This window comes from Felis catus, chromosome D2 (assembly GCF_018350175.1).
Source record: "Felis catus isolate Fca126 chromosome D2, F.catus_Fca126_mat1.0, whole genome shotgun sequence".
Lineage (NCBI taxonomy): Eukaryota > Metazoa > Chordata > Mammalia > Carnivora > Felidae > Felis > Felis catus.
The window spans coordinates 12044133-12060979 of NC_058378.1; the positions used below are offsets into that span (position 1 = coordinate 12044133).

At 43.8% G+C, this 16847-nt stretch overlaps 1 protein-coding gene across 4 annotated transcripts in view; it reads right to left on the minus strand.

Annotated features, from left to right (window-relative positions):
* MTR (5-methyltetrahydrofolate-homocysteine methyltransferase) overlaps positions 1-16847 on the minus strand; it is a 131620-nt gene that overhangs the window by 44057 nt on the left and 70716 nt on the right. For all 4 annotated transcript variants that reach the window (XM_045039904.1, XM_045039903.1, XM_045039902.1 and 1 more), the window contains 3 exons: positions 9962-10029; positions 9256-9376; positions 2032-2113 (listed from right to left, as the gene is read on the minus strand). In XM_045039904.1, the coding sequence (XP_044895839.1) occupies positions 2032-2113; positions 9256-9376; positions 9962-10029 (271 nt within the window). The remainder of the gene's footprint in view (positions 1-2031; positions 2114-9255; positions 9377-9961; positions 10030-16847) is intronic.

Below are 16847 nucleotides of genomic sequence, written 5' to 3' on the forward strand. Positions count from 1 at the left end.
AATATATCTTATTCCAGGCCCAGCTCAGAGCCCAACATGGGGCTGAATCCCACGACCCTGAGATCGTGACCTGAGCCGAAATCAAGAGTTGGATGCTCCAGAACAGATGAACATAAGGGAAGGGAAGAAAAATATTATAAAAACAGGGAGAGGGACAAAACATAAGAGACTCTTAAATACGGAGAACAAACAGAGGGTTACTGGAGGGGTAGTGGGAGGGGATGGGCTAATTGGGTAAGGGGCATTAAGGAATCTAATCCTGAAATCACTGTTGCACTCTATGCTAACTAGTTTGGATGTAAATTCAAAACAGAAATAAAAAGAAAAAGAAACAGAAAACTCTTTCTACAAAAGAAGCATACAGTATTAAAAGTACAGAGTCATGTATATAGAGTGTTTATAAATATTCATAAGGAGGTCAGTAAGATTTGACAGTTCACAGAAGAGGATGCATGAATATTAAATTATTCACGCTAATTATTAAATAATTAAAGTTTATAACAATTTAAAAATAGAAACTAAACAACAATAATTCTCTTAAAAAAAAAAAAAAAGGCTGGATGCTCAACTGACTCAGCCGCCTGGGAGCCAATGATTGTATCCTTTTTAATAAGAATCACTGAACATTAATGGGAGCACATTTCGTGCAGCAGAGAGTAAGACCACCGGCCTTCACGCCCTACCCTACCGCTTGATGGACGTGTGGCCTCAAGAGAGGTGCTAACCTCTCTGTGCCTGTTTCCTCTACTCGAAACATGGATAATGAGAGTATCTGCTTCGTGGAGATTAAATTAAACATCCAGGGAAAGCACCCACCACAGTGTCTGACACACTATCGATTTTTAATAAAGTTAGCAATTCTTGTACAACCTCCATATAAATAAATTCACAGATCTGGAAGGATGTCTTTGGAAAACGGTTCAGGCAATGTGGCCACCCGAGCTTCGGGCTGCACCATGTCACCTGATAGTTTCACAAATCCCCAGACCCTCCTTGGTAACCCTCCTCGCCTACAAATGTGAAGGCTGGACTAGATTAGCGGGTTTGGTCTGTTGTGTTTTTTTAAGTTTTTATTTATTTACATGAGAGAGACAGAGACAGCATGAGTGGGGGAGGGGCAGAGAGAGAATCCCAAGCAGGCTCCACGCTGTCAGCACAGAGCCTGACGTGGGGCTCGAGTTCAAACTGTGAGATCACGACCTGAGCCGAAAGCGAGTCAGATTCTCAACCAACCCAGGCGCCCCCATAGACTAGCAATTTTCAAATTGTGCTCTTTCAAGAACTAGGTGTGGGGTGACAGATAGGAGGGGCTGCTCTAATTCATACTGTACTGAGCTTCCAAGTAAGACATCACTGGAAGACAAGCTTTCTGTCACTAAAACAAACTTGGAAACCACTGGACCACATGGTCGTTCAGATTCCCTCCAGCTATTATGTCCTCTTAGTCAATGAAAATAACGAAACACGTAATGAGAGAGGACATTAGGCTTCAGTGACAGAGAAAAACCTAAAAGACCACTCAGGAAAGTGGTTTATTACATTCACCGAGAAGAAGAATCTATTATTCTGGATTGTGAACATCTACAGAACGTTCTTCTCTCTTTGGGTAGGGCCAACCGGCCCATTCCAGATTAAATGTCTTTCTATCTGGAAACAGGTCGTTTAAAAAATTCCACATTCCTTCCAGCCTTGGCATGGAGTTAAGACAATGTATGTTCACACTTGTAAATATATGTAAGTGGCTGAAATCTCTCTCCCTCTGGGTTGGTGTCGAGGTCACAGGGATCCTGGCAGGGCTTCTCGGTGACTCGGACGCGGTCTCTGAAAGCACAGGACACACTCACCTGGCCCCCCTCCAGCAATGCAGACGACCACAGTGACACCATCCTAACAAGCCCTCGCACATTCTTTCACATATTTTAGTAGAACTGGACAAAAATAAAAGACCATCTTGGGAAATACCCCTTATTCAGAACACAATCTTTTCTCCTCTCCTTACGTAGCGGAAATAATGGAAGGCCCCACACTTACCACCACCACACTCTTGGACGCGTCCAGGACGTGGATGACAGGCGCACTGTATCTTGGAGCTATTTTAACTGCCGTGTGGGTTCTAAAAAGAGGGGTCAGGAAGAAAAACATATCCGTCAGTGCTGACAGCTCCCACATGACCCCCGTTTGGAACCATCAGAGACAACGTGTTTCCACAGGGTGCTTTCCAGAGAACGAACTTCACGTGTCCCTCGTAAAACAAGACTGACTTCCTCCCCACCCTAAGATGGGGAATCCAAGGGGAGAAGACATGGGTCTGTCGGCTCAGGCTACTAGAAATCTGACAAAACACGGAAGACCCTGTCCTCAGCTCTCTGCCCTTGGGAATGAGACCGTGACGCCGCACTCATTATCAGCCTAGCCTGCCTGAACCGAGGGAGCTCACCAGCCCAGGTGACTGCCCTTGGCTGCCATACAGGTCAGACTGCGTTTCCTCCCCCAAATGAGCTGGGGTAGCAGCCAGGGCGCCCGGGGAAACCAGACCCAAGGTGGTGGGCCCAGGACGCACCAGCCACGCTCCTCAGCCCTGACCCCACCTTGCACTTGTAATAAGGGGCCCCGGACCCTGAATAAATTTGGCACGAAAGAACCGAGAGGCATAAGCAGCAACAGTCTTCTACTAACGTCGGCTCGGCCCCAAACCCCTCCTGCCAGACTCGGGAATAGCAGCGGTGAGGAACACGCTTCAGTCCTTGACACGACCTGGCTGAAGTACGCGGTAAGCCGTCTCTGGAGACTCAGTCTTACCGCACAGAGTACACACCCGCTCTTTCCTCACAGAACACGGCCCACTACGTGAGGGGTGAGGATGGACCCGCGTGCCCTCCCGACTGCGGTTAAACCAGGGCCCTGAGCACAGGCTGCAGTGCCGCGTCAAGGGCGGCAGCCATACTTCCCCCAGGACGGGCAGGGAGGGGGCCATCCCTGCCGGTCTTTGCTGGACCCACGTTCGCCCCCAAGGCAGCTCCTCCCCGCGTCAGATGCTTTCACATTCTCCCCCTCGGCCCAAATGCATTTCATTTGGGAAGAATGTCCAGACTATGCTACTATGTGGGGAAACAAAATACCAAACAGTACGTTTGTGTTTTAAAAACCACACTACCACCCTCAACCCACCCTAACCCTCCAACCTTACATAGGAGTTTCCGTACATTTAGCAAAAACCAGATACACATCAGATGTCAACACTGGTTACACAGCGGCTGGAGGTGGAACGGAGGACGGCAAGGGAGAGAATAAATTTTACTTTACGTTCCTCTGAAGTGTCTGACATGTTCTAATAGTAAGCATGGACTACTGAGGAAAATTTTAAAACCAAGAGGATATGAGAAGACTGATGTATGTGTGTGTTTTTAATAGACTTCTGAGGGATGACTAAAAATTCATTTGCGGTGAGACAGACAAGACTGACATTTCACCTGTCCCCTTTGTGCAAGTATCTCCACACACAGAAAGGAAGCAGGGGACAGAAGCCGGAAGTCACAGGAAGTGAGCCATCAAATGGAAGTGCAGGCTTAAGCCACTGAGTGCAAGAGACTCTTCCAGAGTCGGGCGCTGGGACGCAGAGCAGCAGGGAGAACCAGACCGTGGTCCTGAAGCAGCCACGCCAACTCCACTGCGTCCCGAGGATGTGTTTTGTGTCCGCTGCATGCCCAAGGACCAAAGATTTGAAAATATCTTTGGTATTCTACAAAGGGAAGATTTTCTTTTTTTTAAGTTTTTTTTTTTTAATGTTTATTTATTTTTGAGACAGAGAGAGAGCATGAATGGGGGAGGGTCAGGGAGAGAGGGAGACACAGAATCTGAAACAGGCTCCAGGCTCTGAGCTGTCAGCACAGAGCCCGACGCAGGGCTCGAACTCATGGACCTGAGACAAAGTTGAACGCTTAACCTACTGAGCTGCCCAGGCACGCCAGGGGTAGATTTTCAAATATTAGGAATACTTTTGTTTTTTTAATTTAAAAAAAATTGTTTTTTAATGTTTATTTTTGAGAGAGAGAGAGCACACACGCAAGCAGGAGATGGGCAGAGAGAGGGAGACATGGAATCTGAAATAGGCTCCAGGCTCTGAGCTGTCAGCACAGAGACCGATGTAGGGATCGAACCCACAAACCGCAAGATCATGACCTGCACTGAAGTCAGATGCTCAACTGACTGAGCCACCCAGGCGCCCCAGGAAATTTTAAAGAAGAAACTGCTTCCAGTTTGACAACAGAATATAAGTGAGACTATGTTTGCTTCCTCTTCTTTAGGTGGTCAGTTCTTCAAGCACACAAATGTACCTCAATGTATATTCTGCATGGAGTTCCTCTAGGAAACACTAAGCCTAATGTGACTTAGTTGACATTTCTCTTAAAGAGAACCAGTACAGTTTTAAACCTTCAAGTCAACATAATTAGTATTTATTAAGCATCCAAGTGTTCTCTGTGCAATTCCGGCCATTCTCACACTGGTGATCTCTGGACAAGGGTACCAAGAAGAAACTAATGGGTTCCACTTTTTAAAAACACTACCACCACCACATAAAAGCAAAGTGTTGCTTTCCAGCATAAAAAAATGACAAAGCCAAATGAGGACAGCCATTAAATCTGTGCTTGCTTGGCCATCAAGAGTACTTTTGGTTTCCTTATAAAACGGTATGATATTGATTCTACTTTCTCCTAAGCTTCCATTTATGCGGCCCTCTCCAGTTGGAGGCAGACTTCTGTCTGAAGTCTGAAAAGATATATAACGTTGGAATCCCTCCTGCCCTCCTACAAACCAACAACACGGGGCTAGCCCCCTGAGGCTCAGTCTCAAATCTGGCTCTGCTAGTCATTCCCCAATGCCGGGAACCCAGTTAGTCGCCTCCCATACTTGCCAAATGGGCATGACAGGGTTAACTTTAGAAGGTCTTTTTGAAAAGCACTGAAAAAGAACAAGTACTCCAAGCATTTATTTCATGCCTTATCCTTCCAGAATTAAAATGTTTTACCTAAATGCAGCATCACACACACACACACACAAATAAATAAGAAATAAAACCTTAGAATTTGGTGAGAAAAACGAGAGAGGAAATAAAGGCACGAACACTGAGCAGTGTCAGACGCAGAAGTCGGGTCCCTGAAATCCTACACCCAGGCCTGAGCTTCGAACTTCCCTACAGCCAACTCAAAGAGGAAAACAGTACAGTTATATCACTCAGCATCTTCCCTCCTAACAATTAAAAAATATTTAAGTTCGGAAAATTACCTCTATTTCTGGGCACAGAATTCCTTCTGAATTCTCCATTACTCACAAAAAATAACTGAAAAAGACACTTTGCAGTTATTGGCTCTAAACCACTTAGAAAAGCTAACTGCCACACTTGTGTCTTTGAGAAGGTATGTAGCTAACAGGGCCAGATTGCCATTAAAGTCAATTCCAGTTTGTGACACAAAACCATACGCATTACAGACAGGAGAACGTTCGGTTTTCCATTCTCTTACAGCTACAGGTTCAAAAGGGAACTCTGGGCCTATTTCCGTGCCCACATGACCCCTAATCGGTACAGTCCTTTCGGCTTCTCCAAGGATCCATCAGACAGCCTTAAGGCTCACTGTGAATGTCTTGGGAGTACAATTCTAATTCTATCATGCCACCACAGGCCACTGAGATCTGGAAGAGCCATGGAGTTCTACCTCCTTATCTCCTTTCACGACAACTTGGAAGTCCTGAGCTGCCATCTGCTCAAATAACCGTTAGCAAAGGAAAAAACTGGAACACTGCTGAGCTCTCAACAGGTCTACAGGAGGCAATAATAAGGGCTCTCAGAGGGCTTCTGAGACATTCAAACTCTGAATGCCTTCTAGCAAAGCTGACTCTCCCAGGAGTAGACGGCATCTTACAGAGATGCAAAAAGCACTAACTGTGAAGGAAGAGACTGATAAAGCAGACTTCATGAAAATTAAAAACTTTGTTATTTAAAAATACAACTAAGATAGCAAAAGGCAAGCCATAATGGAAGAATCCACTTGCAATATATATTTCTAATAAAGGGCTTGCGTCCAATATAAACAAAAACATGTACACGTCAGTAAGAAAAGAGGCAGAATACCCAATTAAAAAAAAAAAAGATTTAAAAAGCATTAACAGCCAACATACACATGAAAAGGTACTCAGCATCATTAATCAGCAAGAAAATACAAAGGAAAACCATACCAAGATGTTATTACGTACCTACTAAAATGGATAAAATTGAAAAAGGTGTGGAATAACTGGAACTCTCATAATTGCCGGTGGGAGTGTAAATTAATACGATCCCTTTGGAAAAGTACCCAGCAATGTCTAATGCCAATGATCACGTGCGTATGACCCAGCAAGTGGCATTCTTCCAAACAGCCCCAAACTGGAAAAACCCAATACCCGCCAACAGTCACATGGATGACCAAGCCACAGTGTATTATACGACGGAATATTGCACCACAATGGAACAGCAACTACTGTAACCGCTGCTTTGGGCCTCCCAGGTAGAACACTGCACAAAATAAGCTGGACACAAGACAGTACACGCCACAGGACTCCATTTATATGAAGCCGAAATGCGGGCAGAACCAACCTACGGTGACAGGGCAGTGGTTACTTCTGTCGTAAAGGATGACTGGGTGGGGGCACCCAGCAAAGTTCCCAGAGTGCAATATTACCGGGGGTTCATTTCTGTAAACGTTCATCAAGTTGTGTATCTGTGATTTGTGCACTTTTCTGTATGCCTGCTACATTTCAGTCAAAGGGCTTACTCAAATATGAGGGCCTGATTAAGCACCGTTAAGCGAGGCCTCACCCACTGTCACTACTTTAGAACGGAGTCAGAAGGGGGGAGGGTTACACCAAGGCTCTGAGAGATTGCACAGGAAATCTGTTCTGCACAGGCGTTTCTGGCACCGCAATGGAGAAGGGAATGGTTATCTGGAAGGACTGCCACTAGCTTTTATTTTCCGAGTAATTTCCTGGAAACAGCAACAGGCATGGAAGAGAACAGAACCAGAGAAGGCAGAGCTCGTAAAGAGAAGAAGGAACTCTGGCAGGTCAGGGGACCCAGCTGTCCCAGCGCCCTTCCCCAGATCCCGAGAACAGAAATTCTCCAACCGCACAGAGAGACAGTGGGTGACTTCCAATCTGATGAATTCTGACTTGATATCCCAGCTTATAACTGTGAGGAGGCACTGATGGCTAATTCTGCTTATGATGGATCTTAGGAAAGTAGTTATGTTGCCTCTGGATATTTTTTTTTTTTTAAAAAACCTCTTTAATCTGGTGGCTTTTACTTGGTAAGAGATATAACAGAATGGACTATTTTGTAATGTTCCAATTTGCACATCACATTTACCTAGCTCATAATACGTTTCGTTACATCTGCTTCTTTAAATATTTATTTATTCTGTTTTACAACCATGATCCCAAAAGCATTTCATGCTCATAAAGGTCTGTAAGTTCTCTTATCATTCTCTTTACTAAGCTAATGAATATTCACGTTAAAATAATCAATTACCCAAGACTATGCTCATTGAAACTCCAGCTATCAACCTGCCTGGTCACATGCCTGGAGAATAATCTGCCACATATCCTAGTGGGTAAGTCCTTGGTGGGAAAAACAAACTCAGTTTTCCAAGGTGAGCGACAACAGCCACCTTATTAAGTCCTTCAAGCATGAAAAGTACTTAGTGAATAAATGACATTTAACACTGTTACTACTTGTGAAAATAATCCATTCAGATTATAAATGGGATGGTTAATTTTATGTGTCAATTTGGCCAGGCCACATGATCTAGTTTTTGGTCATACACCAATCTAGATGTTTCTGTAAAGATAATTTTTAGATGTGATTAACATTTAAACCAGCAGGCTTTGGGGTGCCTGGGTGGCTCAGTCAGTTAAGTGTCTGACTCTTGGTTTTGGCTCAGATCATGAGCTCACAGTTTGTGGGTTCAAGCCCCACATCAGGCTCTGTGCTGACAGTGCAGAGCCTGCTTGGGATTCTTTCTCTCTCACCCTTTCTCTCTGCCTCTCCCCCACTTACTTATTTCAAAATAAATAAAAATAGACTTAAAAAAAAAAGTCAGCAAACTTTGAGTGAAGCAGATTATGCTCCATAAAGTGGGTGGGCCTCGTCCAATCAATTGAAGACCTTAAGAGGAAAGACTCACGTCCTCTGAGAAAGAAGGAATTCTGCCTCCATATAGCCTTTGGAATCAAGACTGCAACATCTGCTCTTGCCTGGACTCCAGCCCTCTGAACTTCCCTGCAGATGTCAGTCTTCCCAGGCCCCCCGATCACATGAGCCAATTTCTTAAAATACATCTCTCTGTGTACGTATTATATTAATAATATAATACAAAGTGATATATAAAATCTACATAAAGAAAATATATATACACAACCTACAGATTCTGTTTTTCTGGAAAACCCGGCTTAGTGCACAGTCATTTCTAGTGTAGGATCAAGTTCAGTGTTCCCCGGGGCATTATTCCCTGCCAAAGTAAACAGTATGGGACATAAAGAATATGTCATAAAAAGTCTAACAGTGCCCATAATTAACATATTTCCCCCCAAACATCATTATGATCATGACCCTCAGGAAAAAATCTGACAAACTCTGTAATGGCCATGTGACCAACTTAGAACTTTCTCCTCTTTAAACTGTTTAATCCAAAGGTTCTCAAAAGGTTCCCCCTTTCGGAAACAACTTCCCAAGGTGATTCTCTGATTCGTTCTTGCTAGGCTGGCCTTCTGCCTCAACTATTTCCAGGTTGGAGTTTCTTCAAGGGAACCTGTAATTACTCAATCAGACACCTGCTTCAAGACAGAGAGTGGGCTAAAGTTCAAGAAATGTCTTTGTGCCAAAAAATACACCTTCTCCACCTGGCTTGATTTCAAGAGGAGAGTTTAACAAAAATCTCAGGAACTGAATGGGAGGGGAGAGGATTAAGGAAAAGACAATGACAAGCCAAAGGAATCCCAAAAAAGGCAAAGGGCGGGGAGATCACAGAGGAAGTTTCCTACAGCTTGCTGCAGAAGTGTCCTGGCCCAGGCTCTGGTCCAAGTGAAGACTGAAAGCTCGTGAGCTTATAGAACAAGGAGCCGATGAGCTAAGCATGATAAAAAACAACCCAGGTTTCATCACTGTTTGTAAACACTGGCATTTAAATGAATTTAAAGGACAGCAAGGAGCTCATTAGCATGACTTACCTCGATGTGGTCGCCCCTCCAATCAACAACGGAATCTTTATAGCCAACCTCTCCATTTCCTTGGCAACAAAAATCATTTCATCCAGGGAAGGAGTAATGAGTCCTGACAGGCCTATTATATCTAGTATTTCAAAAAAGAAGAAAGGACAGTGAGAATGAAGATGAGACAAAAGCAGAGAAGTATGGAAGACTCATTTTAGCAACTCTGTAATAAAGACCGTGAGACCTAACTAACATTGACTCCCCATTTCTAATTCTAAGACATCTCTCCTGACTGGGGAGTTTCGATTTACTATTTGTTTGCTTTACATAAGAAATGGGATTTGTAACTTAACGTTACAACAGTGTACTTTCCACAGTTGGGGGAAGCCATGCAAATAAAATACATTGTTCATGATTTCCCAGACTTGGACGTGTCACGGTGTCTGAAGAAACATTAAAAACGATGAGACGATGAGATGTGGAGGAAAAAATCTAATGCAACCCTGTAATAAGAAGCCTGTTTCATTCCCCGTCCTCCAAGCTGCAAGGAGTTTCAAAGTCACCTATTCACTGATTCGACCCCCACCATCAATGACAATGAAAGCAGTCCCCCACCCCCCACAGGAGCTGGCACCTGTTGGATAGGCTGGGGCATCACCACTTACTGACAGACAGACACAGGGGAAAGGACACTCGGAGGGCCCAGAAGTCCGAGGCACAGTACCTGCTTTGTGCTCAACGGCAGCCTTCAGTATCTTGTCGCAGGGAGTCATGACCCCTAAATCAATAACTCTGAGGTACAGAAATGAGAGGTGAGAAAGCTGGGGAGAACCCAAGAGAGACAAAGCCTTACTTAGCCATCAAATACCCCTCTAATGTAAATTGGAATCACAGTGACTCACTAAGGGTGGACAATGACAACTACAACTACCATTTATTAGGTACTTGCCACATGCCGGGTGCTAGGCTAAGATTTTTAAAGCAGCTTTACTGACATACAATTCATACAGCATAAAACTCACCCATTCAAAATACATGGTTCAGTTATTTTTGGCATACTACATTATTTTTTTAAGTTTATTTATTTATGTTGAGAGAGAGAGAGAGAGAGAGAGAGAGAGAGAGAGAGAGACAACAAGCTGGTGAGGGGCACAGAGAAGGGACAGAATCCCAAGCAGGCTCCACACCATCAGCACAGAACCCAATGCAGAGTTTGAACTCATGAACTGTGAGATCATGACCTGAGCCGAGATCAAGAGTCAGATGCTTAACCGACTGAGCCACCCAGGTACCCCTATGTTGTTATTTTTTTTAAGCTCTAGTAAAATACATACAATACCATGTGCCCTTCTAACGATTAAGTTTAAAATTCAGCGGCCCTAATCAGAGTCAGTCACAGCGCTGTGCAACCATCACAATACCCGGTCATCTCCCCAAATAGCAACTCTAATCATCTGGCAACAGTTCCCCATTCCCAGTGGTCCCTGTGAATCTGCCAACTCTAGACATTTGTGTAAGTGGACTCATACATCATTTGTCCTTATATCTGGCTTATTGCACTTAGCACAATGGACACACACGTTCTGCCTATTCGCTCGCCGGTCAGTGGACACGTGGGCCGTCTCCACCACGCTGAGCTTTTTGCATAACCAATCCCATTTTACCTTCAAAGCGGCTCCAGGATGCAAGTACCACCATGGGCTCCATTTTACTGAAGAAGGGCCCAGAGACATTAAGCAACTTTGTCCACACAACTAATTAGCAGTAGATTTGGGACAAGAACCACGATCTGACACCAAAACCCATTCTCTTGGCCATTGAGGCCAATAAAAACACTGGGCAAGTTCACTCAGTAAACACCTACTGAACAGGAGAGACTAGCTGGAAGCCAATGTGAAGGATCATCAGGAAGGTCGGTTCCTGCTCACGGAAAGCGGACAACATGAGAATCTGCTTACTGAGTCACGGGAGAGGGAGACAGAACCAGGGAGCAAATCACTGAGGGAGACAGGGTAAGAGACTCAAAGGAAAAGCTGACCCGAGGGCTTGAGGGCCACATACATGATGGAGGGCGGGCACGGAGCAGAAGTGCAGGGGCCCGCTTTGTGGGAACACAGTAAGACTGGAGGGGCTCCAATTGATGGAGGAGGCGCTTTCTGAACCCAAGAGGATTCCCACCCTGGACAACGTTCCATGTGACTCCTCTATTCGAGATTTAGAAAGCACCCGTCATGGTGGTCATTTTTACAATTTAATTTCATCATGAGTATGCATTTCACAGCATGATTTTCACCTCTTTCATAATGTCAACAATTAAAATAGGCAAAATAATTGGGGGCACCTGGATGGCTCAGTTGGTTAAGCATCTGACTTCAGCTCAGGTCATGATCTCACAGTTTGTGAGTTCGAGCCCCGTGTCGGGCTCTGTGCCGACAGCTCAGAGCCTGAAGCCTGCTTAAGATCCTGTGTCACCCTCTCTCTCTGCCCCTCCCTTACTTGCACTCTGTCTCCCTCAAAAATAAACATTTAAAAAAAAAATTTTTTTTTAAATAAAACAGGCAAAGTAATTTAAAAAAAAAGAAAATCAACGAACTACTACGGGACACACCATCATCTGGTCAGAGGGGATGCCTGACAGGAAGGAGTCTTGCTTCTCACTATGTATCTTTTTATACTCACTTTCTAGCTTGCTCCCATTATTACTTGAAAAGAAAAGAAAAGAAAAAAACTGGCCCATATGAATCCCCAGTAAAAAGCAAGACAATTTCAAATCAACGATAACTACGCTCAGCTTTGTCGGCACTAACTCAGCAGAGAGTAAATGCTGTGCGTTTTACTGATGTGGGACGGCAGGTCCTAACAGTGAGATGATGCCACGTTTTTGTTTTTAGCAAATTAGGAAAGGCTGGTAACTACACCTTTTGTTAAACTAGGACTAAATATAGACTGTTGCATACAAAATTAAGTACAATAGCGTATTGCTTTTTAAATCGAGACAAGACGGCATACATTTCAAAGCTGTGTTCAACGTCATATGGTATTTTCAAAATTCAATTACAAATCATCAGTCTGATGGCGAGAATCAACTTGCTCTCATTCCTTTTTCTTGTTTTAAGCAGTGTGTCCTTCAGGAACATCTTACACATGCTTGCTTTGTTTGAGGACATTGAGGAGACCCTGTGGCTGGACAGAAATGTGGAAAGGGGGAAACTGTAGGCACAGAGGTCAGAGAGGGCATCTTAAGGGGGGCAACTAGTGAAATTTTCAAAATACCAGGTTTGAGATTTCTTTAGATATCCAAATGGAGCTCGCAGGTAGCCGACTGGATACGTGAGTCTGGAGTTCTGGTGAGGGGTCCATGCTGGAGACAGAACCTGGCACCTGGCACCTGGCACCAAGGTGTTAGAAAGTCACGAGACTGGACGAGATAAGGCTGTCCCGGGCCTTGTTGGCCTGGATGTGCCCCCTGGAAACTCAGAGCCTTGGGTCCTGACCTACTTTTTAACAAGACCCCCAGGGGAGGGGAAGGCACATGACAGTCTGAGAAGCACCACTGTGGGTGGCAGGACACAGAAGAGGTCAAAGCCTGAGCCCTGGAGCACTCCCCTATTTGGGGGTCGCACAGAGAAGAAAAAATCAGCAAAAGAAAGAAAACCCATGACGAGTGAGGAAAGAAGAGTTCTGAAAACAGTGGGCTAGGCGACTGGGACACAAGTTCAACTTCCAATTTATTAGCCTGTCTTAAGAATACTGGGAAACAGTCAAACAAATCATTCATCGGGGGCATACTTCCTGACCTTCCAGGCACAGAGAGTAATACTTACAGCCCTGAGATGCATAGAGGTGGTTGCTCACCATCAGGGACAAGCAAGCCCAGACAGAGGCCGCCCCCAGCCCCACCCTCAAGGGAAAAGGGATGTTCCCCACACATCTGGGCTGAGAAAGTATTGGCAGGTTCGGAATATGCATACGGTGTGACATTCGTGGAGTGTTGTCACCTAAACTGATGACCATTAGAAGCATCCAAGGAGGGGGGATACCTGGGCTGAATCTTGAAAAAAGTAAGTAGGTATTAGCTCAGTGAAGGAAAAAAGAGGGTAGTCTACACAGAGACTGGCACTAAAGGTCCAGAATGATGAACCAGCTGGCCCTGGGGAACTTCAGCTGAAGGAAATGACCTGACGCGTTGGGGGGGGGGGGGGAGGGGAGGCCTTCTATGGCTGCTGCCATTCTTCCCACCATCCCTTTCCACTGTCCCTCTGCTTTACTGCAACTTCCTGTTTCCCCCACATACATCTCCATTCCCCCTGGTTTCCCCTGGTTTCTTCAATTGGAGCCGTGTGCCCACAGGCCTCTTCTAATCCACATTCTTATATTATGCCACAGGAGAGACTACAGAGAATAAAAAATTAATGTTATGGGAAAATGCTGATTTTAGGAATCCTCTTTCTAAAGTGTTTATAAGAGAGCTTTAAACACAAGCATTTACTTTGGGCTTTTAATTCAGAAAAAAAAAAATGTAAGCTGCACTCGATGCTTTAGCAAAGGCATCCGATACTAGATGAGAATACATACACTATTATAATAGATAAGAAGTCCCTTTTACTCTCTACAGAAATTAAAAAGGAAAATCAAAGCCATGCACTTGCATCCATCATCAAATGCTTCACATTTGCTGTCTCTTGAAGAGAACTGAAGATGACATTTGTCTCTGATCCTGCAATTCACACACGCTACCACTAGATGGAAGCACTCAACCACTCTGCAGTCCCCAGCCAAAGTCTCCAAACTGTGCTTACGCGGTGCTGACAGTGTCTGTTTCCATTTCTCCTTTTTTAAAACAATGAATGAGACAAATTCTGGAAAGTCTCCCTTTCAAATATAACAAGCTGGGAAGAGGAACCGAATAGCTATTTTTCCAAAGAAGACATCTGAAGGGCCAACAGCGTAGATCAGAAGACGCTCAGCATCACTCATCATCGGGGAAATGCCAATCAAACCCAAAATGATATCACCTCAAAAGTGTTAGAATGGCTGTTATCAGAAAGCCGCGTGGTAACAAGTGTTGGCCAGGATGTGGATGAAATGCTGTCACCATAAAAAAAGAAACGGTAACTATATGAAGTGAAAGTGCTGTTGGCTAACACTATGGCAGTAATCACACTGCAGTATGTAAGTGTACCAAACCAATACGTTGTACACCTTAAACTTATACAATGTTTTAGGTCAATTACATCTCAATAAACCAGGAAAACTGTGTAACACCCCCCACACACCTATATATACATATCAGCTTGAAAATCTCTGAATAATTATCTAGTGAGCATGTGTGGAGCATAGGACTGGACTAGTCTGCCCTTGACTTGGTCATTTTTCTCACTCAACTGAACACTCTAATATTATTCAGTTTGAAAGTATTTCATTTATAGCCATCTGTGTATTGCTTAATTTTTACTCATACTAGACAGATTAGCAACAACTGGTTAAATATAAACAGGCCTCTGTTATTATTATCTGATTCACCAGATCCATATTTTTAAAGTACTAGATATAGGATATCTAATTTTATTTTGTGTTTAATTTTTTTTAACATTTATTTATTTTTGAGAGATGGAGTGAGACAGTGCACAAGCAGGGGACGGGCAGGCTGGGGGGAGGGGGGACACACAGAATCCAAAGCAGGCTCCAGGCTCTGACCTGTGCTAACACAGCTAGCACAGAGCCCAATGTGAGGCTCAAAGTCAGGAACCATGAGATCATGACCTGAGCCGAAGTTGGACACTTAACCGACTGAGCGATCCAGGCACCCAAATATAGGATATCTAATTTTAAATTTTCTGCTGGCATATCCTACTTTTTCTTACACAAACAATGTGCATTAACTGTGTTTACAGTGTGCATTTACCTGTGCTTTACCAGTGTGCATTTTTTTAAAATGTTTGTTTATTTTGAAAGAGGGAGCACAAGCAGGGAGGGGCAAAGAGAGAGGGAGAGACAGACTCCCAAGCAGGCTCCATGCTGTCAGCGCAGAGCCTGATGCAGGGCTTGAACCCACAAATCGTGAAATCATGACCTGAGCCGAAATCAAGAGTCAGACACTCAACTGAATGAGCCACCCAGGTGCTCCCACATTTTCTTTTTATATAAAAATTATTAAGGAGCATATTTAAAATCCATTTTCAGGTACTATCTGATCAAAAAACATTTTTAAATACTTTATATTACTTAAGAGGAATTTAACTAGAATGTTAACATTAAACATTACAGTTAAAGTTGTTTAACTTTATAATCAATAGTGGAAGATAAACTGAGAGAGCAGAGTCCTCCCTTTTGGAATCAGAAGCCCTGAGTACATGGCTTGCCACTTGCTGGCTGTGTGACCATGAAGAAACTCCTGAACTTCTCTAAACCTCAGTTTCCTCATCTGTAAAATGAGAAAGACAATAATTGAAGCAGGCAGAACAGGATCAAAACCATAAGAAGGAAGGAAGGAAGAAAGAAAAGAAAGGAAAAGAAAACCATCAGGAAAAGAAGACAGAAAACAGAAAAATCAGTGATGTAAAAGCACTAGCTCATTTGTGAAGTGGTAACCGAATATTAGGTATTAGTGGCCTCTTGGTGGATCTATCCCTTAGGTCTATTCAAATTCTCAAATTTACATGTTCTACTAGATCACAGAATCTAATGCATCATCCCCATAAAAATGTTCTCTGTCTGGACAGAACTATCATCTTTAGTCCTCTTGACTTCTTTTTCCTTCAAAAAGAAAAAAATCCTTACCACCTTATGAGATTTTCTGCATCGATGACAAAGAGCCTGGAACTAGAAAGCTGCCTTAAGATTTGGTTCTGGATGGTTTGCTAGACTCACTCACTAGCTGCGTGGTTCACTCCAGATCCAGCCTAGAACCTGGAGGCTCAGCAAAAGTATACATTTAACTACATAAGGTAGATGGGGGGGGGGGGGGGGGGGAGGAGGGAGGGGGCACTTGCCTACTAGCTAACACCATAAAATTAAACTGATCAGGGGGCCACGTGTTAAGAGACACAAGACCCAAGAGGGCGTCTGTCGTGATAGAAAAGGTTTGTACGTTCACTCATGTTTTTATAAAAGGAATAATTACAGTTTCACTAGCAGATGTTTCTCCAGTTAGACTTATGAGCAAAGACAAGCACCCCTTCAACGCACAGGACAGAGGAACTGGATGTGCTGGAGGAAAGCCTCGGGTTTAATAAGCAGGTTTCACAGATGCTGACATTCAGCTGGAGCAGCACCCTGGAGAAATGCCACAGTTCTCCCCGGCCTCTTAAAACGTCTTTAACTGGAGGAAAAAAACATTCCTAGTGTGATTCTTTTGGCTACTTATCCATTTTCTGAAAATAAAAAATTATAAACTCATGACAATAATATCTCAAGAATTGCTTTAAGAAGTTTACCTACAAGCTGCTTTTTTTCAACAGTTTCTGGACCACGATCACAACTGTATAGGTACCTGGCTATTTAGCCTCATAAATAGTAAATTTCTTGAGTTTCTTGAGAGAAGTCAACTAAATCATTTTGGTGTCTCTAGTGCAATGTGCGGTCTATAGCAGATGATCTATAAACATTTG